At 44.7% G+C, this 25,088-nt stretch overlaps 1 protein-coding gene across 1 annotated transcript in view; it reads left to right on the top strand.

The window, feature by feature from the left end:
• The window catches only part of EPB41L4B (erythrocyte membrane protein band 4.1 like 4B), a gene marked incomplete at its 5' end in the record, with an annotated part of 138,993 nt that overhangs the window by 28,425 nt on the left and 85,480 nt on the right, over nucleotides 1-25,088 (top strand). The window contains 5 exon segments of the mRNA XM_010843622.1: nucleotides 5,380-5,484; nucleotides 18,797-18,839; nucleotides 19,674-19,752; nucleotides 21,672-21,716; nucleotides 23,546-23,598. Of these exon segments, the coding sequence (XP_010841924.1) occupies nucleotides 5,380-5,484; nucleotides 18,797-18,839; nucleotides 19,674-19,752; nucleotides 21,672-21,716; nucleotides 23,546-23,598 (325 nt within the window).

The raw sequence follows: 25,088 nt of genomic DNA, 5'->3' as shown, positions 1-25,088 counted from the left end.
TCGGGTCTTAAGCTTTTTAGGCTGACTTCATTCCCCACGAAGAATCTGTTCTTCTGTAGTTTCCTGTAGCTGCTCCTCCCAGACTTTGTGACCCAGTGTACCCCACTGCCGGAAGGGTGACTGGCATTTGATGAGCAGTTGATAAACATTTGTTGAATGAGTGAGTGACTTCATCATAGAGAGGGCGACTTAGTTAATGATGAGGCAACAGGATCAGCTTCTAGTCTTGTCACATTAACTGATCTCCTTGTGTCCTCACTCGACAGCACTTAATGTAATAGCCACAAAATCGTGTTTAGGTAAATGGCCTTGGAAGTACAGGACAGTTCCCCAGATGCTTGTTCATGGAAAACTTAATTTGAAAAGATTTTAATGAGTGTATTCTCATTTTTAGGTCTGCTGCTTGGGAAATATCAGTCTGTTTTTTTGTGCTTTAGCTTGGCCCCTCCAGAAGATCCATTTCATGGCCCTAGACCCTACACATCCCCTATCCATCCATCCATCCATCCAGCAGACATTTTTGGTGTACCTGCTGGGTGCCAGCCAGGCCTGTGCTTTGGGGATGGAGAGAAGAAGGGATGGTACCCAGGGGAACTCAGCAGGTCTCTGCCCTTGGGAGTGCTGAGTCTGAAGCAGGAGTAAGATGGGAACATGAGTAGCCGTGGTGCAGTGTGTTAAGTGTGCCTGTAATAAAGGCCTGAGCCTGCTTGTGGGAACCCAATGGAGGGGCCCTTATTGCCTTTGAGGGGGGCGGGGAGAACAGAGTTGGACATGTTGCCGAAGAAGGATATGTTTGGGCGAATAAGCCCAAGATGACAACTTGTGGGCTTCTAGGGGCTGCTCTCAGTACGGTGTCCTGGCTGGTGGTCAGATGAATTATCTGGAACCGTCTCAGTTTTAAGAGTGGACACACTGCGGGCTGGGAGGAGTGAGAGATGGTTGATTCAAGCACTGTGGTCTTGATCCTCCTGTCTTCAGCCCTGGCACCTCTGTTCCAAGGACCTTTTTATTTGTTCCAGCCCTTATAATTTCATCAGATTCTTTTTAGGCCCAGTAAGGGCCACTGGGAATTCCCTCTTCCAGCAGAAGAGACCTAAGAGTGTACTTGGTTGGGAGGTGAGTGAGGGAAAGTGTTTATAGGTGAGTGAAAATGGTGCATCCTACCCACCAGACTCTGCTGTCTGCCACCTCCATGTCCAGCTGAGTAAGGGTCTACCAGTAAGAGGAGCCCACCTTACATTGGCAGAAGGGACCCACTGCCCCTAGAAAGGTTATTTTCCCAACCACCACCTTGAGCTGCGTCTAAATTGAGTCACTTTAGAAAGACATGAGAAAAATAAAATTTGGAATGATCTAGACAAAGACTTCGGCTAACTCCCCTCATTTTACATTTGCGGAACTGTGCTTTTTTGAGTTCAGACCCCGAGAGTGTTAAAATTGCATACCTGGATGGTAAGCCCTGAACCAAAAGAGAGGGGAGCAGGTTGGATTTGGGGTCAGTTGAGCTTTGGTGGCCCTGTATACCCAGGGGACCATGGCCAGGTCTGATTACCAGCCATGGGGGGGAAGTTCAGGGCAGCCATGTGGATTGGCGAGATTATGAATTGCTTTAAGGCTGCAGTTGGTGCATCCGGGACAAGAGGTCTCTTGCTTCCTCGCAGCCCAGTTGTTTCTGCCACATCCTGCTGCTAAAGCTTTACTTTGACTAGTTCTCTCCCACTAGGAAACCCACTAATCAAGCCTTGGCACCGTGCTGATAGGTGTTGCATGGGGCCAGAAGCACTGGAGAGTAATTGGAAAAAATACCTGCAGAGAATGGATTGTTACGGGCAAGGAGGAAGAGTGCCAGGATTGTGACTTTTTTTTTTTACATTGTATTTGTTGCCTGACAACTGCCAAAAGATCAGTGTTAAAGAAAACTTGGGAAATAAGCCACCTATCGTGTCTCCGTGCTAACGCAACTGTTGTAATTTTTGCCACTCTCCTGTTTTTATCAAGTAGTCCATGTGCAGTACACACACAGATTTATGTAGCTGGAATCACAGTTTGCTGTTCCCTTGTGCTCTGTTTATTGAACGTTTGTCATAAGGATTTTCCGTAGTTCTGTCTCATCCTCATAATTCTCTTTTGTAACAGCCGAATAATATTCTGATGTGCTGGCGGGCCCCAGTGCCGTGTTCTGTGATTGGAATTTTGATTGTTTCTCCTTTTTGCCCGCCCCCAATCCTACCTTATTTCTCCACTAGATTCATTTACAGAGAATGTCACTGCACGTCGAGCCTTCTGGAATCTTGTGTTGAATTGTTGCTTTCAGAGGGGTATTTCCGGAAAGGAAGGAGACTGTAATTCATTGATGAAGTTCTTATTTTTTTTTTTAACTTTTTGTTATTGTTTATATATATAACACAAATAGAGCCGTACAAAGGAAACAAAAAGCTACACTTTAATGAACTACTAGGAGGTAGACAGACACCCTGGTACCATCACCCGCATCAAAGGCTGGAGCCCTGCCAGCCAGCCGAAGTTCCCAGGTGTTGCCTCCTCCCAGCCCTGTGCCCAGCCCCAAGAGCAGCACCTACCCTGACTTCATTGTAATCACTTCTTTACTGTCTTTCCAAGATTGCTCACCCAAGTGTGCATCCCTGGATACTGCAAGTTAAGCTTGCCTGTTTACAAATGTCTTTTAAATCTCTTTCAATTTGTACGTGTCCTCTTGATCTCTTCTCTTCCCTATATTCCGTTTGCTGAGGAAACTGGGTCATTCGTCCTGAGGAGTTTCTAGAATTTCCCACAGGCTGGATCTTGCCAGTTGTGGTTCTTTGTAGTTTAGAACATTCCTCTGCATTTCCTACGGTTGGATCTAGTAGTTTAACCAGTTGCAAGGTAGATTTCTTTTTTCCCTGTGGAAACAGAGGTGTGGGGAGCAAGATTATACCTTGGGTGGGTGGATGTTTTTCACCTGGTTATCTGTCTCCTATTGCAATGTTAGTAGCCACTGGCATCCAATACTTAGAGCCTGCCATTCATTAGAAGCTACAAAACTGTGATATCACAGTTTTGTTATTCTTTCTTCATTTATTTGCTGGAATACTACTCTAAAGAAAAACTCTGCCTCTCTGCTATTTTTAGTAGTTTATTTATAGAGATTCACATACCATACATTCACCTATCTGAAACATACAAATTTAGTGGGTTTTAGTATATTCATCGGAGAAGACAATAGCAACCCACTCCAGTACTCTTGCCTGGAAAATCCCATGGACGGAGGAGCCTGGTAGGCTGCAGTCCATGGGGTCGCTAAGAGTCGGGACAACTGAGCGACTTCACTTTCACTTTTCACTTTCGTGCATTGGAGAAGGAACTGGCAAGCCACTCCAGTGTTCTTGCCTGGAGAATCCCAGGGACCGGGGAGCCTGGTGGGCTGCCGTCTCTAGGGTCACACAGAGTCGGACACGACTGAAGCAATTTAGCAGCAGCAGCAGCAGTATATTCATAGAGTTGCACATCTATAGCCATGGTCAATTTTAGAACACTTCATTAACCGCCTCCCCTCAAACCCTGTTCATCTTTGCTGTCACCCCATACACCTGGCAGTCCTAAGCAGTTACTAATTATCAATCTAATTTCTGTCTCTAGACTTAATATTCTGGACATCTCAAATAATATGTGGTCACTTGTAACTTATAACCAGGTTCTTTCACTTAGTATAATGTTTTCAGAGTCCATCAACGTTGTAGCATGTATCAGAACTTTATTCCTTTTTATGGCCAAATAGTATTTCATTATATGGATATGCTACATTTTGTTTATCCATTCATCAAGTGATAGACATTCAGGTTGCTTCCACTTTGGGGCTATTATGGATAATGCTGCTGTAAACATTTTTGTACCAGTTTCTGTGTGAGCATAATGTTTTCATTTTTCCTTGGATATTTACCTAAAAGTGGAATTGCTGGGTCACATGGTAACTCTGTGTTTAACTGTTTAAGAAGTTGCCAGGCTTCTTTTCTAAATTAGCTACAAGATTTGACATTCCCATCAGCAATGTAAGAGGGTTCCAGTTTCTCCAGCACTGGTGATCTCTCTTCTTTTGTTGTAGCCCTCCGAGTGGGTGTGGAGTGTCTAATTGTGGTTGTGACTTGCACTTCCCTGATGACTAATGATGTTGAGCATCTTTTGATATGCCTGTTGGCTATTTGTCTCTCTTAGGTGAACCATCTCTCTATCTCTATATATGTGTGTGTGCTCTGTCACTCAGTCAGGTCTGATTCTTTGAGACCCCCTTGTAGCCCACCAGGCTCCTCTGTCCATGGGATTCCCCAGGCAATAGTACTGGAGTGGATTGCCATTTCCTTCTCCAGGGGATCTTCCTGACTCAGGGGTCGAACCCCCATCTCCTGCACTGCAGGCGGCTTCTTTACCACTGTGCCGCCTGGGAAGCCCTCATCTCTATATATCCTTGACCTGTGTTTAAATTGAGTATTTGTCTTTTTATTATTGAGTTGTAATAATTTTTTATATGTCCTAGAGAAGTCCCTTATCAGAAGTATGATTTGTAAACTTTTCTCCCATTCTGGACTGTCTTTGTACTTTCTTGATGTCTTTGTGTTCTTCGAAGCATAAAAGTTTTACATTTTGGTGATGTCCAGTTTGATTTTTCCATTGTTGTTTGTGCCTTTGGTGTCTTAGCTAAAAAACTTTTGCCTAATCCAAGGTCGTGAAGATGTGTGTGTATGTTTTATTCTGAGTTTTATAGTTTTAACTCTTACATTTAGGTCTTTGATTCATTTTTAGTTAATTTTTGTATATGCTGTCATCTACTCTTTGGTTGGTCTTTTCTGGTGGCTCAGTGGTAAGGAATCTGCCTGCAGTGCAGGAGATGAGGGTTTGATTCCTGGGTTGGGCAAAACCCTGGAGAAGTAAATGGCAGCCGACTCCATTCTTGGCTGGGAAATCCGATGGACAGGGGAGCCTGGCAGGCTGCAGTCCGTGGGGTTGCAAAAGAGTGGGGTATGTCTTAGCAATGAAACAACAGCAACTCTTTGGGTTCCTAGTGCTGCAGCTAAAGGCAGGATCAATGCTTGACTTTTTTTTTTTTCTATTTATTAACCATTTATCATAATAAGGTGTTGGTTCCCTAATCATCCTATAAAGTAGTAGTTTGGTGGGGTTTTCTTGTCATCATGTATGCTTTAGATTTAATCATGAGTTTGTATTATAATAAAAAAATAATTGCATTTAAATAAATTTGTGTACTCTGACACATATGTGTATGGTAGAGAGAGGAAAGTGATTTTGTTGTTTGAGTTTTTTTTTTTTGTTTGTTTGTTTCTTATCAACTGTCACCTCCTAAAATTTAATCTACCCCTTATCTTCCAGAAACATGCCAAAGGCCAGGATTTGTTTGATCAGATTGTGTACCACTTAGACCTGGTGGAAACAGATTACTTTGGCCTCCAGTTCCTCGACTCTGCCCAGGTTCCGGTAAGTATTCCTTTGATTCCTTCCACAATGGACCGGCTAATCACAGGTTACTAGAAATTGGTAGAGAAAGACAGGTGTAAAACTGCATTACTGTTGTGGTAAAGAGCATTGGGATGGAGGTGCTGGCGCCCATGTGAGGTGATGCATCCGTGACGCCCCACCCTGGAGGTGTCCAGTATCTTGCTGCACATGGGGACGTGCTAGGGAGACGTTTCCAAGCATGAGGATGCAGTGTAGGCACATCTCTAGAGTAGGTAGAAAGAAATCTCATTATAAGAATTCTTCTGCGGATGCTGTGTGTATTTTTAACTAGCAGAAGAGGCTGTGCCACCCTCTTCTCGTGGACTCTTGCCAGGTGTAGAGAGCAGGTGCTGTGGGCACAGCTGAGCCGCAGCCAGGCTTAGTGGGCTCCGGGGCCGGGTGGTCTGAGCAGGTCTTGGCATTGCTCGAGAGCCATCTTGCAGGCTCCAGGAGGTTGTGTTTGGTCAGCAAAGACTTCCCTCGCTTTGCCTGAGACAGAACTGTCCGCAGCGGAGGTGCCCGAGTAAGTGAACTCAGCACAGCTCAGAACCACTCTTTCGTTTATTTTTATTTCTTCATCTATTTTATAACTGACCAACAATACTATGTTAGTTCCTGCTACACAAGATGGTAATTCGGTATTTCTGTACATCTGTAAATGATCACCACAATAAGCCTATTTACAACCTGTTGCCACACAAAAATAGTATGTAGTTGCTGGCTATATTCTCCTTGCTGTACATTTCAGACCTGTGACTCATTTATTTTGCAACTACTGGATGTTTGTACTTCTTAATCACCTTCACCTATTCTTTTTCTCCCTCCTTCCCTCCTGGCAACCACCTGTTTGTCCTCTGTACTATAATTCTGTTTCTATTTTGTAATGTTTGTTCATTTGTTTCTTAGACTCCACACATAAGTGATAAATCATACCATATTTGTCTTTCACTGTCTGATTTATTTCACTTAGCACAATACCCTCTAGATCCATCCATGTTGTCACAAATGGCAAGATGTCATTATTTTCAATGGCTGAGTAGTATTCTGATGTGTATGTATAGACACTGCATCTTCTTGATCCATTCATCTATTGATGGGCACTTGGGTTCCTTCCATATCTTAGCTAATATAACAGTGCGATGAGTCTAAGAGTACATATATCTTTTCTCATCAGTGTTTTTGTTTTCTCTGGATAAATATCCAGGAGTGGAAGTGCTGGATCATACAGTAGTTCTGTTTTTAATTTTTGAGGACTCTCCGTACTCTTTTCCATGGTGGCTGCATCCGTTTACATTCCCACCAATAAACAGCGCAGAAGGGTTCCCTGTTCTCCGTATCCTTGCCGATGCTTGTTTTTCGTTGTGTTTTTGATAATAGACGTTCTGACAGGTGTGAGGTGATGGCTACCTCACTGTAGTTTAGACTTGCATTTTCCTGATAGTGATGTTGATCATTTTTTCATGTTGTCTGTTGGACATCTGTGTGTCTTCTTTGGAAAAAATGTCTATTCAGATCTTCTACCCATTTCTAAATAGGATCGTGTGGATATTTTTGATGTTGAGTTGTAGGAGATCTTCGTGTATTTTGGATATTAATCCCTTATCAGATATGTCCCTTGCAAAGATCTTCTCCCATTCAGTAGGTGGTGTTTTTATTTTGCTGATAGTTATCTTCATGGTGTAAAAGCTTTTTAGTTTGGTATAATTGCATTTATTTATTTTTGCTTTTGTTTCCCTTGCCTAAGGAGACATTAAAAAATACTACTAAGATTACTGTCAAAGAGCACACTGCCTATGTTTTCTTCTGCAAGTTTTATGATTTCACGTCTTATGTTTAAATCTTTAATCCATTTTGAATTGATTTTTGTGTGTAGTATGAGATAGAAGTTGTTTGATTCTTCTCCCTGTAGCTGTACAGATCTCCCAACGCCATTTATTGAAGAGGCTGTCTTTGCTGCATTTTAGATTCTTGCCCCCTTTGTTGTTCATTAATTGATCGTATAAATGTGAGTTCATTTCTGGGCTCTCTGTTCCTTTGAGCTATGTGTCTGTACTAGACTGTTTTGATTACTGTAGCTTTGCAGTATAGTTTGAAATCAAGGAATGTCATACTGTCAGCTTTATTCTTTTAAAAAGCAAGAAAGACTTCAGAGTTTCCATTCCCAGCAGAATCTAGCTTTGGGTTTCAAAGAGAATTTATTCAGCAATCTAAAAATATTTATTGAGTGCTCGTTGTGCACTAGGCTGTGTTCTAAGCAGTGGATAATGCAATGTATGTATGTAATACCCGCGTAATATGACAGGTGGTAATAAGGGTTAAGAAAAATAAAGCAGAGTGAGGAGACAGAGTAAGGGGCAGTGCTATTTTAGACACAGTATGAAAGGGTGAGTTCTCTGGTAGGAGATATTTGAACTGAGACCTGGAGCTCCTCCTGTGTAACTAAGCCTTTCTACCTGAAAGAGAGTTTTTAAATACTTCCTGGGCTTATGCATGATGGTTGTAAGGAGGTACTCAGAGTCGATGCCTGGAAATTGGGTCTGCCTGAGATGGATGGTGTGGTGCTCAGTCTGCGGTGATGCAGTGGAGCCAGGGCTTAAGTACGCCTGGGTTATAGTGCCTGCTGGGCAGATGTGTCCCTCTGCACCCACTAGATGCCCCCTCTACACCAACTTCCGCCCTACCTTCAGGACCTCCTGTCTGTCTGCAGCCCACTGCCTTACCCCCTTGACTGTTGCCACGAGCATCCTGCTGCCTCCTTGAGATCATGTTCCTGATTCCTTCCTGTGAGCTGGAGACTCTCCCTTTGGCTCCCATGGCTCAGGGAAGGGCAACCCACCATCCTTTGTCCCCTCCACTGTGTACTTCTGCTTCCTTTGAGGTTGGACCACCCAGTGCTGCACCCTCTGACCTCAGCACCCTCTTCCTATCCTTCAAGGCCTCAAGTGCCCATTTTCCTCCTCCTGGGGCAAACTCAGAACTCAAGTTGTTGACGCCTCTAAATATTCCAGACCTGGTTTCCTCTCACTGAAGTTTCGTTTGAGCAAACCTCACCCAGATGCACCTTGGGTCCTGTCACTGTCCATTCACTCCAAGATCCAGGATTCTGTTGTTTCTTATCCTGTAACCAGAATAAGATCCAGGATTCTGTTGTTTCTTAGCCTCCTTCCAGTTCCTCTGCGCGTGGCCTTGGCCCTCAACAACCCCCTCCTGCCCTGGTCTTCCTCCCCGCCCGGTCAAGCCTCAGGCATGTCTTTTGTGTCCCCATTTGCCCTTTGATTCTCCTGCCCCTGTGACTGTCCCCTGACCCCCCTTCAACACGCATGCAGGCCCATCTGCTTCCTCTGCTGCTTCTCCAGGACTGCCAGGCATTGTTGGAGAGGCCATGGGCCGTGCCTTCTGGCCCAAGCACAGATCACAGGTTCAGCGAAATCCAAGCCCTGAGCTGTTCCTGGAGCCTCATGAGCGCCCACTGGACCCTGAAGTGCCCCAGGGTTCCCCTTCTGAGTCTGCACCATAGACCTCTAGTCCAGTCCCTACAGAGACTGTTCTCACGGGTGGCCTCACCTCTGGCTGAGAAGACCGAGGTCATTTAGCCCGAATGCCTTGAGTTTTCTTCCCTGCACTTCAGTGTCTGTTTCTCTCTGTCCGTTCTTTTTACTGCTTTCTCTTAAGGGACTTTGCCTGTTTCTCCAGCATTTATACACCTGCATCAGAGTTCCATTTCCAGTTGCTTCCTCAGTGCTGAATTTAGAGTTCTTGCCGTCCCCAGCATCTGACACTCATCAGTCCTCCTCTTCCCAGAGCTGCTTTTCCTGTTGTCCTTTTGTATATGGTATTTTTGGCTTCAGATTGTCTATGGCCCAGGACTCAGTTCAGGCCTGAACCTTGCTCCTGGTTTGATGGGCTTTAGATAAGCCACCTTCTCTCCCTTGGCCTCAGTCTCCTCATCTGTAAAATGGGTTTATGGGACATGTTCTTCCAAGAGCCCTTCTGGTTTTAATGTCCTGTGATTCTGAGACTAAAGGGGAGGCAAGGTACTGTCCCTCACGTCTCCTCTAGTCAGAAGGGAGAAGACACCCATCTTTCTGCCTTGAGAGGCACGTACTTGTTGCCCTGGTGGCATGTCCTTAACCCCAGGCGACCACTCCCCAGCCACTTGCATTCTCCAGAAACCACGGAGGTAACGCCATTATGAAAGTCTTTGCTGTGAGCCTCTGCTCACTTGGCTGCCAGGCTTTCCCCGCCTGCCGGTGCCCAGGCCCCGTGTGGCAGGAGGGATGTTCTCAGCGGGATCCAGGCATCCTTCCCAGGCCATACACCTGCAGGAGCTCAGACTGTGAAGGTGCTAGAGCCTTTCCAGCCTGCAGCTCTGTGAGCATGGCGTGCTTCTCTGCCCCGCAAGAGCAGGTGCAGGGCCGTTATCTGCCTGACTCTGAGGATCCGAGCCATGTGGAGCAGCGGGAGCTCCCAGCCCCCTTCTCATTAGTCTGCCTTCCAGTTGGGGCTCATTGCAGGCTAGGCTCTGGTGATGTTTTGTTGTTGTTTAGTCACTTTGCTTATGCTGGTGCAGCTCCTGGAATGCCCTTTCTCATCCTGTTTAAGAGACTTCCCTGGTGGCTCAGACGGTAAAGCATCTGTCTACAATGCGGGAGACCTGGGTTCGATCACTGGGTGGGGAAGATCTCCTGGAGAAGGAAATGGCAACCCACTCCAGTACTCTTGCCTGGAAAATCCCATAGACGGAGGAGCCTGGTGGGCTACAGTCCATGGAGTCACAAAGAGTCGGACATGACTGAGCGACTTTTCACTTTCACTTCATCCCGTTTAACTTATGGCCATCCTTCAAGACCAACTCTGATGACAGCCCTTCATGCGGCATGCCCTGAACTCCCAAAGTGTTTTTCCTCCTCTGTGTAAACCTGAGTTTATTTCACCCTCCCTGGCAGTTCGCTCATTTGGCCTCAAGATCATTATTTGTGTATGTGAGCAAACCTTTATAACTAGATCCTAAGACTTAGGACCTTCTCCTCTTGACTTGGCGACTTGTGGTAACAAGGCATACAACCTAGAACTTTAGTCTTTAGCCCCAGAAGGGACCTTAGGAGCCATTGACCAATTTTTCCCGTCTTCTGGGTGGGGAAACCAAAGCTCTTAGACCTTGGCAAGTCACTGAGTGAGTCGCACAGCTCATGCACGAACCCAGGTTTTTATAATTTCAGGTTTAGGCACTCTTTTCAGTACACGGTACTCTGGAGCCCCAGTTTTCCTAGCACCGGGGTGGATGTAGTAACATCCATTTCACAGGGAAATTGAGGGACTCTGTGAGTTAAGGGAGGAGAAAGGGCTTTGTAACCCGTCATGGCTGTGGGTCTCTTCTTCCAGGTGGGCAGGCTCATAAGTCATCAGGCCCCCAGAGGTGATGCACTGAGCTTAGCTGGAACCTCAAGGCTGCCTTGCCTGTAGGAGAGACCTTAGCAATTTAGATGAGACCTTTTGGAAAGGTTTGCTGAGCCACTGATTTTTTTCGTAGGGTCTAGGATGAAGCAGTTGGTGGCAGGTGTAATAGATGGGGGCCAGGAAGGGGACGGTCCACTTGGCCAGTGGCTTACTGCACCACGGTAGAGGCTCCTGCCAAGAATGACATCCCCACCCAGCCCCTGATATTCATATCAGAGGGCTGGCAGTGGCAGGGCTCTTGGCACAACTCTCTGCGTCCCCAGCTCCCTGCAAAGAGCCAAGCCTGGTTTCCATAGTGCGCTGCCCAGCCCTGAAGCAAGGTCAAAGTCTACTGGCATCGCCTATTTTTAGCAGTTGGGACTGGGGCCTCCTGTTTCCTTGTTCTGTTAAGCAGGAAAGCCACCCAGGAATCCATCTGTAGCTCTCGCTGGGCACAGCTCAAAGCAGGGGCACGGGCTCTATTTTTACAAATCAAAGCTGTCTTCTGAGAGCCCGGGCTCTGGCCTGCACCCACCCAGCTTTCCCCTGGCTGGTCTGGTAGGTGCTGTTTACTGAGTCCCCACTCTGACCTGAGACTGGCATCAAACCGAAGGCTTTATAGCACTCGTGTTTAATTATTCATCATCGATCTGTGAGGCAGACCCATTTCACAGACGATGAAGCCACAGCTTACTCGGAACCTCACAAAGGTTAAAGTAGGGGATAGAGCCAAGATTCAGAACTTGGTCTGTCATCACAGTGGCCAGCCCACTGGGTTGTACTGATTTCATGACACATGGTAGTGTCACACCCCTCCACACCCCAGACACCCCCCCACAACACACACAGACCAAGAAAACATTTAGTCAGTAGCCATTCAGTGTACTGTGGCTTGGAGCTTACTCAGTGGCCAGCTCTGTGGCACATGGGTAGGCTGGACAATGTCCCTGCCTGCCACAGTCTGGTTGGGAAATAGACAAGTGGTCCCTTGGAATACTATGGGCTCAGTCCTCTCATCTGTGAGCCTGGAGCCTGAGTGTCACTGACGAGGTGATCAAACTACAGAGTGGGAGGGTGAACATGGGGAGGGCTACAGCCACAGAGGACAAGAGGACTTTGCCAGGCAGAGGAGTGGCAGTGGTTTGGGGCAGGGGTCACCACTGCCCCAGCAACCAGGAGCCTCCATCCCATCTTGGGGGCAGGTGTTCTACTGGGGAGGGGTAGCCATCCTGAGTCCTTTCCCAAGCCCATCCCAGCATGAAAAGAGAGCATCTTATGGTGATCCGTTTGGCTGCAAGGAATCCAGAAAAGGTGATTCTGGCCTTTGTCTCAAGACCTGTGAGAGGTTTTCTCTCCGGTCTCTGCATCATGGACTCGGGTTAGATGGGTAGTTAGGGGCCCACAGCTGCCAGGGAGGTAGACACACAGACATGCTGCTGGAAAGACACGCAGAGGCACTGTTGTGGCTTCACTCCGATGGGTGCCTGGAATGTCACCATGTTTGCGGACAAACCCTTCCTTGCATATGAATGGTTCATTAGTTTCCAGAGACAGGGAGTTGATTCTTTAGCCAGTGTCAGTGGATGGCTCAGTGCACTGAGAAGGAAGCTAAAGGGTGAGTGAACAGCCACACCCCAGGCAAATGGCAGGGCTGGGACTTGAATTCTGGTCTTCCGCCTCTTTCTCAAAGACATGTCAAACAGCTCAAGAAATGCCCCAGGCCACCCAGCAGCCTGCTTCTGAATGTTGGCAGAGCGCGGGTTTTCCTGCCCACATGCAGGTATCAGCACTGAATGGGACACAGTTGATCAAGGGAAGTCTCTGTGTTGCTGTTGTGTAGTCACTAAGTCGTGTCCTACTCTTTGCGACCCCATGGACTGTAGCCCACCAAGCTCCTCTGTCCTTGGGATTTTCCAGGCAAGGATACTGGAATGGGTTGCCATTTCCTTCTCCAGGGGATCCTCCTGATCAGGAGTCAAACTCACGCCTCCTACATCACCTGCATTGCGAGTGGATTCTTCACCACTGAGCCACCTGGGAAGGGAAGGGAAGGACTCTCTGCAGTTGAGCTAAACGAACCCCCAAGGAAGCCTGGAGTGGCTGGTGTGCACAGCAGGTCGACAGGACTTCCTTCTGGATGAGACTGAGGATGAGGCGAGAGCAGAAAGGAGTGTCAGACCCGGGTGTGTGTGGAGACCCAGAGCATCATGCTGACACTTGCTGAGTTAGAATCCTGCCTCACTAGTGCCGTGATGCAGGCTACCCCTTGCCCTCGCCACAGCCACCTTTCTCTACTCTGAGGCCCGAGAAGGCAATGGATGTTACATAATATAATGCGTGTTTTCCCCAACACCACCAATATATGAATGCTTCAGGTAGATAGTGTCAGATATCCTACAGGTTAAGGACTCAGTCATTCAAGACTCCCCACCTCCCTGCCCCCTCCGACCCCCAAACACACACTTCAGATACTAATCCCAAGTCCAGCTTGTCACCTGTGCTTCTAATCTACTGGCTGTAGGTGAGTGGGAGGTTCCCAGACCCCCTCCTTGGGTATGATCAATTTTGCCAGAGCCAATGCAGAACTCAGAAGAGCATTTAACTTACTAGGTTACCAGTTGATCATAAAAGGATGTAGCTCAGGAATAGCCAGATGAAACAGATGCACAGAGCAAGGTATTGGGGGTGGGAAGGTGTGGAGCGTCTGTGACCCTCTGAACATATCACTCTTCCCAAATCTCCTTATGTTCAGCAACCCTGAAGACCTCTGAACCTTGTCTTTTTGAGTTTTTCCAGAGGCTTCATCACACAGACACTACTGATTAAATCATTGCCCATTGGTAATTGATTCAACCTCCAGCCCCTCTCCCCTTCCTGGAGATCGGGGGATGGGACTGAAAGTTCCTGCTCTCATGTGTTTGGTTCCCCTAGCAACCAGCTCCATCCCTAGGTGCTTTCCCAAAGAACCTCATAACTCATAACACATAAACTCAGGTGTCATTGGAAGGGGTTTGTTATGAATATTAAGACACTTTTATTGCTGTTACCACTTAGGAAATTACAAGGCTTTTAGGGGCTCTGTGCCAGAAACCAACGAAGACCAAATATACATTTCTTATTATGAATCACAATATCACACACAATAAGCTCCAAAAGTGTTCGTTCTCGTCTTTCTCTTTATATCCTTTGGATATGATTATCTCATATTCCTTCCAGCTCTAATTTAAATGCAAACTAGACACTTTTTACGAGCCAAGAAAATCTAGAGGTACTAGAAAGCCAGTTATGAGTTCCATCACTCAAATGTGATGGCCCAGAGGTTGTTCTGGCAGAGTTTTTAGACCCTTGTCAAGCCCCGAGCCTCTCCTGCGATTCAAGTGCTTGTGTGTAGGTTTTAGACAATTAAATCCTACAGCCAGTCTCATATATGTCATAATTCTAGAACTGATGTACAGTCAGAGCAGATGGGCTTTGCCAGATCATCTCACATCTCAATTTATGGAAAGGGTTTTGCCAGATGGACTTGGATAAGAAATTCAGATCAGAAACTACCTAATACGCATTAGAGTGTCTGAGTTAAACATCTTGCCCTTTGAACTCAGAAACGCACCTGTCTCTTTCCGGTGACTGGTTTACCAGTCTGATAAGAGGGCTGGAGCCATTTGTCTTGGTCCCTGCTGACAGGCAGCCTGGCTATATTTAGCCAGATGCAGGTGAATATCTGAGATAGGTCCTACTGCTGTTAAATTGGGCTTCAAGCCAAGTACAGGATATGATTTGCTAAATGCCACACTGGGCCTGAGTATCCGGGGTCTTTAAGTCCCAGGGTGGTCTTGTGGGATTAAATACGAGTGATCAGGGTCCGGTCAGCCCCTGCAGCTAAGAAGGAAGTTGGGTCAGTGTGAACTGGTAGGACACAAGAAAGGTTTTATCATCTCGTTTTAGGATTGTGACTGGCTTTCTTATTGCCTCTGATGCAGATGAGCAAACCTGATCAGAACACCGCAGGGTCAAGGAGCTTTTTAAATGGAGCTGTTGCTGATTTTTTCCCCAGCTTTGTGAGCCCTAGACCTCCATCCTGGTAGGTCCTGCTCCGGGCAAGGCTCCGTGGCTGGTGACTTGCTGGGAAGGATGGGGGCCAGTGCATGAGGATGAGGGGAACTTCTTTAGCAGTGTGGTCAGAGGGAAGGGCATTTGCTGTCCAGGGGGAGCATCCAGCCATGATATGCCTGTCAGTTAACACAGGGCCGTAGCCATCTGGCTCATAAACCCTGAAATTGCTGAAGATTTTACAAACCTCAGACAGCAGTCTTCAGAAGGGGTCTGGATGTTTCAGGATCCCCGGGGTCATTATTAGTACATATTCTTGGGTAGGAGAGGATGCAGGGAAACTTCAGCATTAAATATTTAATGAGCACACTGGCAGCCTTTGGAAAACACTAATGATCTAGGATTCTGTATAATGATCTTGGGTGGAACCTGGGTATCTGTGACTGAAATGTGCAGCCAGGGTTTAAAACCACAGCTCCGGAAATGATACAGGCGGGGCCTGGATTAAGATTAGAGTTTGACAGTAGAGGGAGAAGAACAGTGGGCTGAAATTTATTCTATTCCAAATATGATAAGGAGACTTGAGAAAGGAAAGAAATGGGACAAGCTCCTTTAAGCTCTGAGCCTCCGGGGCTAATAAGATTAGAGGTTGGTTGTGGGGAGAACATTCCTTGCCTGATATGGATAAATTCATTTGAAAGTGAGGCAAAGAACAGGTTTAGTCAACCCATTAGCATGATACTTACTTTGGCAGGAAAGTAAATATGTTGCTTTATAAGTCCTTGTATGTCCTCTTCCCAGGGGCTAAGGGTCCAGGACTTCAGCTTGGCTAAGGGGCAGCAATGAGACTTCACTCTAATGAGACAAATTGATCATCAAAAACCACCTGATAGGCAAGTGGTAAATAAGTAATAAAATTTGACAACCTGGCAGGCCCACCCCACCACACCCTCCACTGTGAAAATAATATTCTCTTTAAAAGGAAGAAACTATTCAGAAAAGTGAAAAAGAAAATAAGTAGACGTCATTCACAGTCCCACATTCAGAAATAACCTCTATACATTTTTATGGACATGTGTTGCTAGGAAATAATAATTTTCTATAAAGGGATCCTACCTGCTTTTTTTTTTTTTCCATCTCACATTGTGCTGTGGATCTCTTGCCACATCAATAAATACAGGCCTAAATCAGTTTTAAAGGCTGAATAGTATTTCACTACATGGAGGAGTCATTTTTTAATCCGTCTTTGTTGTTGGGCATTTAGGTCATTTCTCATTCAGAGCTATTAACAATGAGATGAAGCATCCTGTGCACAAGCCTTTGAGATAGGCATCCAGCTGTGGGGATCTGGGGCTTTTATCATTCAGTTGCCTCGCTGGGAAGCAGGGATGACAAAGCCGATGTCTCCCATTGCACTGCTCACAGCTTATTGTGTTATAATTCATCTCTTATTTGCTTTTGTGTTGCCTTATCCCTCTCCTCCCACAGAGTCTCGTAACGGGCTCTTTGGTGAGGGGTAGAGTACACTGTACTCACTCAGTCCCTCCCATTTTCATTATTAGAATGTCCAGGGTTTAGATTGCTTCTGAAAGTATATTGACGGTCAGCAGAGTGACCTCTGATTCTGAACAGCTATTGAGAAACCTGCTCTGTGCTGTGTTGTTCCAACTGCTGTCCTTACAGCAGTGTTCCACATGCGCGGAGTTTCCATAGAGGAAAGTCCCTTTTTGCCCCATTTTAAAAAAATTATGTTGAACATTTATTTCTTTCTCAAGAATCCAATAAGGCCTGCTGGGTGGCCAGCTCTGTGTGTGGCACAGGAAACTCAGAGATGATTAAGCGAGTGGTCCTTGCCCTCTGAGACATATGTTCGCCTGGAGGGGCTCACAGTGTCATGTTCTGAAATGTTTTTCATGGAAGTCAAGCTCCCAAGTCTCCTCAAGACTGTAGCGCCAACAAGTTGGATGTTACAGAGGAACTTTTATATGAGGGAAGTGGTTTTGTAATTTCCTCGGGTGGATAAGACTGAAGTGGTGTTTCTGGTGAAAGCTAGAGGAAGTTCAAACACCTTCATGGACCAGAGCAGAATTATCTCAGGCAAATTCCTTCCTGTCTTTCCGTCTTCAGTGTGAGTCATTTAAAGGGTCATGAATTTTGGTTGTTAATTTTAGAATTTAGGGGGACCGAGTCAAAAAACCCGTGTATGAACAGAGACTTTTGGCAGCGTGGCTATGGTCATTAGTAAATTAGTGGAGACTTAGTTCTATCATGAGAAAACTCAGGAGAAAAAGGCTGATGATGGCTCCACTGACTTGAAGGGACTTTATAGATGAATTAGGTAAAGGGTTTTAGGTTATTTTCAGCACCTCTTTGGAAAGCTAACTCTTCCCAGGAAAAATGAATTTGATGTCCATAAGCACAGATATTTTTTCTTTTTTTAACTGAAGTATAGTTAATTTATAATATTGTGTTAGTTTCATGTATACGGCAAAGTGATTCAGTTATATATAAATTTTCATCAGGTTATTTTCCATTATAGGTTGTTATGAGACATTGAGTATATTTGCCTGTGCTAAACAGTAAATCCTTGTTGCTTATCTAGTTTATCTGCAGTAGTTTGTATCTGTAGTTTAATCCCAAACTCCTAATTTATCCCTCTCCCCTTTCCCTTTTGGTAACCATAAGTTTTTTTTCCTTTTTTTTTTGTGAGTCTGTTTCCATTTTTTTATATATAGATTCATTTTTTATTTTTTAGATGTTACATGTAAGTGATGATAGCATATGATATTTGTCTTTTCTTTGACTTATTATGATCATCTGTAGGCCCATCCATGTTGCTGCAAATGGCAATATTTCATTCTTTTTTATGAGTAATAGTCTATTGTGTATACATATCACACCTTAAACCAGTCATCTGTTGATGGGCTCTTGGGTTGTCTGTGAACGCTGGGGTGCATGCATCTTTTTGAATGTGTGTTTTTGGGTTTTTGGATGTTTATCCAGGAGCAGAATTGCTGAGTCAAATGGTAGTTCTGTTTTAGTTTTTGAAGAAACCTCCATACCCTTCTCCACAGTGGCTGCTCCAGTTTGCATTCCCAGCAACAGTGTAAGAGCGTTCCCTTTCCCCACATTCCCTCCACCATATATTATTTGTAGACTTTTTGATGATGGCCATTCTGACCCATGTGAGGTGATGCCTCGTTGTAGTCTTGATTAGCATTTCTCTAATAATTAATGATGTTGACACCTTTTCATGAAGCACAGATATTTTTATATTATACCGAGCAGGTTGCAGGTAACCAGTTTAAGAGCTCATAATCTGGTCCAATCCCTGGTTTTGTGAGTGAAAGTTGCTCAGTCGTGTCTGACTCTGCAACCCCATGGACTGGGTTGTCCATGGAATTCTCCAGGCCAGAATACTGGAGTGGGTAGCCTTTCCCTTCTCCAGGGGATCTTCCCAACCCAGGGATCGAACCCAGGCCTCCCCCATTGCAGGCGGATTCTCTACCAGCTGAGCCACAAGGGAGGGCCAGCCCTGGTTTTAGAGGAAGTTGAAACACCTTCATGGACCAGAGCAGAATTATCTCAGGGAAATTCCTGCCTGTCTTTCCATCTTCAGTGTGGGTCATTTAAAGGGCCATGAATTTTGGTTGTTAATTTTAGAATTTAGGGGGACCGAGTCAAAAAACCTGTGTTTTTTAGTTTTAGTTACTAAGATTTATAGGGGAGGGTAACTCCAGGGGATGCAAAATCTTATTGATGAAACTATTCCTAAAAGAAAAACATTTTTTTTTCTTTCTTTCAGCACTGGCTGGATCATTCCAAACCTATAAAAAAGCAGATGAAAAGTAAGTAAGCAGAATTCAGTCTACTACCTTCCTGCCTTTTCAGAGAGTGAACTCCGTTGCCAGTGTTTTGAAGTATTACATTTTCATTAGAACTTGGGAGCATTTTCAAATGGATTCAGTTCTAAGGATGTTTTAATTTCCTAAGACTGGCTAAATGTTAAGAGTTTAAAATTTGAATGGGAGTTTTTAGTAGATGTTAAAAAACACACTATGCCCTCTTTTGAAATTAGACACTTCCCCCAACGAGGACTGAGAAATAGGATGTTCAGAAACATGGCTTTATACCTGTGACATTCATTTTCTCGGGGGTTATGAAGTAGATTCAGAGAATGGGAGAGCTGGTGGGATCTTTGACAATCTGGTCCTGCTCTCTATGTTATGTTGTGGTAACCACATTTCTTCAATGTGGTTTATGTATGAGTAATTTTTTTAAAATTTAATACTTTTAAAGTATTTTTACTGTGGTTATTTTTAGATTACAGAACACTCGGCTGTTTATGTGTCACTTTCCTATAGCCCACTTAGTATTTTGTTAAAAGTTAGTGTCACTGGGGTATCTTGGCAGTCAGGGGTGAAAGTAAAGTGTTAGCTCTCAGTAAGTCACTAGATGAGTAGCATTTTCTTCCAGAATGAGATTACTAACCACACTGTTTTTGTCAACACCAAAGTCCATTTTAGTTTTCCAAACTGGGATTGCTTTGTGTGTTCTGTTGTTAATTTCCAGTGGTGTGGTGGATATGTTAATAGATTTAACATGTTTTTCCTTTTTGTCCATTCTGTGATCTTCAAACCTTGGGGGAAAACATCTTCAACCTTCCATCTCCAAATGCTTAGTTGGACCTGCTTATGCTTTGCACTTTCGAGTTAAATATTATTCTTCAGAACCGAACAACCTTCGTGAAGAGTTTACAAGGTAGGACAAGATGCGAAGCAAGGTCCTTCCACCCACTCACACCCCATAGCACTTGCCTTGGTATAATCAGCAGGCCTTCTAGACTGTGGGCTTGCCACCTCTTCCATCTGCTGTCTTTCTGTTCTGAGCAAAAGTTACGAACACTTTGCCTGTGCTTATCTCTGCATTCTGTTGAAAACTTTGCCTGATTGAACCTTTTCTTAGTAAATCAGAATTTAAGAGTGTATCTTCTCATCTCATATCTGTCTTGACAGACCTTGGGTAAATTGGCTAGTTGGTCTCTGGCACTTTATTTTTTGTCTCAGATACCAAAAGGGAAGGCAGATATTAGAAGAGCATTTCACCATCCAAAACTGCCGTTTTATTTCTTTAAGGAACACTGCCAAATATTCCCTCGATTGTTGTAGTATCAGATTTGTTGGTGCTCCTTCATGGTGACTTTCCACCCCGTTGAGTTTCTTCCTTGGTATACCTGCCTATGTCTGCCTATGAGACTTCAGAGATAGTGTTGAAGCAAAAGAGACTTAAAACACATTTTATGTGTGGACTTGCCTTCCAGCCACCTTGCTGTCAGTGAGATTCTCGGCTCAGTCTCCTGCTGCCTTTGATTCCCCAGACTCCCCTTGTCATCGTCTGTGATGCACAGCAGTGGTGATGGGTGGTCCATGGCTCTGGCCCCTGGCTTGGAGGTGACCACCTAAGTAGCACTTTAATGACTGACTTTATCACCATGCCCTGCCATGGGAGGGGTCTATGGGCTTCTGTAGTTAAGATTTCCTATAGGAATTGGAAGTTCTGGCCACATCAGCACTGTTTCCTCCTTAATATGGGTACTCAGTTTAATGGTAGTTGAGTGCCTGTCAGAAGTAGTAACATTCTGGAATGTACTAGAACCTTCACCACCACCCACATGTCTGGGTCACCCACATTATCCTATATCCATCCCACAGAGAGTGACTGTGTGCATTGTGTTCAAAGTTCAAACAAATTACATTGTCCTAGGGCTGCTCTTCAGAGTCCTTTATGAAGTGTGCTGCTTCTAGCTGTCATCAAAGCCAGTGATTCTTAACCAGGGGTTGTGAATCAGAAACACCCAAGAAGCTTTTGAACAAATCACATTCCTGGGGACTACTCTTGCGTGTAAGATTCTCATTCTGTAGGTGTGGAGCCGAGCGTGGGTAGCTTCGGTTTTTACAAAGCACTGTAAGCGGTTCTGATGCCCACATCCTCCTGGTAAAAAAGGACACTTACTTAATCTCTTACTTCAGTGAACTCCTCTGGTATTATTTGCTGCCTTCCTCCCCATTTTCCTTAACCAGTTCTGGGATTTCTGTTTCCTGTGTGCGTGTGTGTGTGTCTGTGTGTGTGCACACATGTGTTTTTTGGTTTTTTGAAGACAGAGCCTGCGGTTAATCTCAGCAGAAAAAAAGCCTCCAGCAGTCGCTCACTGCAGTCAGCTGCAAACTCTTTGATACAATCAGCTGCATCCTTCCTGAAATCTGCTGGCAGGGTTAGCTGAGGGTCAGATGCAGTGGTTCCACCCTACCTGTTGGATTGTGTGAGGTGTGTGTGTGTGTGTGTGTGTGTGTGTGTGTGTATGTGTGTCTGTCTGTCTGTCTGTCTGTCTCCTGGAGGCTCACGGGCATTGAGGAGGCGTCATTGGACCATGCAGCTTTCCATGTTCCATCCTCCGAGTATCTTGCAAATTTCCTACATGCATTCACCTTCCTAGCTAGGTTCTGGAATGCCTTCCTGGGACAGGAGGAGATGCTTCCACCCAGGTTCTCATCTGACCTGGACTCCCTTGTTACAATGCAGACTTCCGGACTGCGTGGGGATGGGAGCAGTGCTGGGAAGCTGGGGATTGGAAGTGGCTGGGGAACAGTGACCCTCTGTTGACTTTTGTATATGTTTATCAGGTACCTGTTTGTTTTACAACTCAGGCATGACATTCTTTCAGGAAAGTAAGTATGTTTTTTTTCTAACCATTAACTCAAGATAGATCATAGTGTATTTTCTAAATAATTCACTGTGTGTGTTTTTTTTATAACTCGTTACCCTTGTTCCATTTTCAAAATTCAAAAAAGTACACCAGGCATTGTAAAGTGAGTCTAATTCTTGTATAACTATCATCAACATCTTATGTTAAATAACTCCTATATGGCTTGAAGCATTTCCAAGAGCATTTGATATCTTCAGTGATGTGTATTTGGGAGTCATTCTCTCCCTGGTCACATCATTGCCCCATTCATAACGGCTTTTGTTGTGTTTGCAAGCAAGATACTTTATTAGTATGTATACACTTACAAGTATTTGGATCATCTGAAAGTCTCGCTCATCACCATCTGCATTTATTTAAAGAGGTTACATTCTGATTCTACTAGAAAGAGGTTTAGATGTCTCATCTCATTTCCTTTTCCTCTCTTAAAAATGGTTTTTAAGTCCTAGGCCTCTGGCTATACAGTGTTGAGCACGACAAGCATTGGCACTGAAGTGACTGATTTTACAGGCAGTGTATGTATTTTAAGGATATGTGATTTCTGCAGTCACAACTTTTACAGCTGTGTCATTTTTCACCAGACGTATTGACTGTTTTCTGCTACATGAAGAACTAAGACCCACTGAATCTAAAAAGCAATACCTGCTCTTGACAAGAATACAGTTTGATTTTGAATATAACCTGAAGGAGATTTAAAATGTGATTTCTGAATCTGCAAATTCTCTGTAGAATATGTGCTACAAGAATCCTAGTGAAATGTACACTCTAGAACAAGTAGATTGTACAGTGTATACATTCGCCTTAGCAGTGTGATACAGGTAGTGGATATTTGATTGTGTGTATATCAAAGCGTGTGTGTGTATTTCTCTCTCACCATACTGTGCTCCCATACTAAAAGCCTCTTACCTGGTGATTGTCTTCGGTCTGGAAGAACGTTAGTGGCGACATCTTGGATTTGTACAGCACTTTGCAGTTGACATGCACCTCAGCCTGACGTTACTATATTCCCAGTAGCCTGGTGTTCTGGCCCCAGCATTGAATTTGCCAGCTGGCCAGTGGTGGGCAGGACACTTGAACACTCAGCTCCTTACCTCTGAGGTGAAGGGTGGGGAGCACTGGCCACACCCATAGTAGGGGCTGACACACTGGACGCATTGACCAAACTGGATAATACGCGCATGTGGAAAGGCTTTGAAAACTATGAAGTGCTGTACCGATGTGTGTCGTTATTATTCTTCTAACAACATTTGTGTATCAAGTATGAATGGGATCTCTGGATTTGTAGTAATACAGCTCTGTGGCAGTGTCTCAGTTATTTGATCGCTTGGGTGTATCTGGCTGTCCTGGCCATCTTAGATATAGTGTCTCTCTGTTCATTTCTAACACTAGGACCTTGTTTCAAGAAAGATTTAAGGCAATTTGAAAAGATGCATGTGTCAAATCAAGATAAAATAAGTTTAAAACTAGTAAAGCAAAGAGCAGGGCTTTTCATTCTCTTTTCCAAACTTCCCCATTCTTGCCAGATTGAGGAAAATTGCCCATTATGCTTAGAGTTGAAACTGTACCTCGATGGGGTTAATTTAAGATATGAGGAGAACTGACTTTGGGAAACAGGGAGAGTAAGTCAGGTTGTTTGCATTTTTTAATGTAGGCAGCAAAAATAGAAACCACAGAGAATAAAAATCATTATCTAAATATCACTACCTTCTGAAAAATGGTTTTAGTGACATTTTGTATAGTTATGAATATTAAAGTTCATATTTAGAATTAATTTTTTCTTTTTTTTTTCCCAAGATTGAAATGCCCATATGAAACAGCTGTGGAATTAGCCGCTCTCTGCCTACAAGGTACATTACTCCTTAGTGGTAATTAGCATTTTAAAGTTATTGCTTTTCCTTTGAACAAACGACAGTCTACTATGTAGCAGGCACAGGGCTCTGCTTTGGGGGTATAAATGAACATGATACAGTCTCCATCTCCAAGTAGCTTCCAGTCCCCTGAGGACCGCAAGGCAGGATCACATACTCTGTGTGCACACATACAGCAGAGTGTGGTTCCTTTGGCAGGAGAGACCTGCAGGAGGCTTGGAAGTGGCAGGCCCATGGGAGGAAGGGTAGATGGAGATGAACAGAGGATCCTGGGCACAGAGAAGAGAAGTACACAGAGGGCCAAGCTCAGAAATCTGGAAAAGTGGGTGACCTTGACCCCATTTAAAGCACATCAGCTTCATGCTGTCAGCAGTGGTGCCTTTGAAGAAGGAGGCAGGCCTCATCAGATGTGCATTTTAGAAAGGCCACAGTGGTTATGATGGGGAGAAGGGACAGGAACAAGACCAAGACTGGGGCTGGGGGTGTAGTGAGATGTAGCTGTGAAGAAATCAAACTGACCAAGGCTGGGGGTTAAACACACACCCCCCCAAACCACATCAATAATATAAGGAGAAGGACCCAGTCATTAGGCTTCAGTGTTCAAAGAGGAGTCAGAGATGACTGCTAGGCTTTTGCTGAGAAGGGGTGATGGTAACAGCGAATGGCTAGACTAAGAGTTGGGTTCCACGGCGGGACATCTGTGCAGTCTCTTGGCTCAGAGGTGCCAGTGGGGCCTCTGGTAGCTTCTTGAGTCAGTGCAGATCAGGCTCCACAAGAGAGGTCAGGCTGGAAGCGCTGACAGGGGAGCCATCAGCATGTGGGTGGGAACTGGCGGGTACGAGGGCTGCCTGCCTGGCTTTCAGGGTTGACCATTCCATCCATATGATGCATTGGTGGATTTTAGTTTAAGATGCACAAGAAACACTCACTAAAGTCTCCAGCACTAATTAAGAGGATACTAATGTGTAGCTGCACATAGGGAATTTCGTTAGCACATCAGATAGACATATGTTGTGGACTCTTTACCTGTGTGCTCTTTGGCTTCTATGGGATAATGAATGATGATGTATTCATTCATAATTACTAATTCTTTTTGAACACCATAATAAGATTTGGCTTCTGACTTTTGTATTTACCAAGTTTTAAAACTTCATCTAAGTTTTTTCAAATTATAAAATCAGTACAGGCTTATTATAGACTCTCAGGACAACAGACGAGTAGAAGCAAGGAAGGAACCCACCATCCTATTCACAGACAAGCAGAGTTTTTATGTGTTTTGAGTTTTGAAAATGTAGTTCTGGTCAGAGTTGTATAGATTTTTTTGTATGGTTTTCTACTTGGTAATTTTAGTACATATATTTCATCATGTTTATACTCATAAAGGGAGAAGGCAATGGCACCCCACTCCAGTACTCTTGCCTGAAAAATCCCGTGGATGGTGGAGCCTGGTAGGCTGCAGTCCATGGGGT

Source organism: Bison bison, unplaced genomic scaffold (genome assembly GCF_000754665.1).
Source record: "Bison bison bison isolate TAMUID 2011002044 unplaced genomic scaffold, Bison_UMD1.0 scf7180017864183, whole genome shotgun sequence".
Lineage (NCBI taxonomy): Eukaryota > Metazoa > Chordata > Mammalia > Artiodactyla > Bovidae > Bison > Bison bison.
The sequence above is the reverse complement of the archived record's forward strand: the minus strand, read 5'-3'. Positions and strand labels throughout refer to the sequence as shown.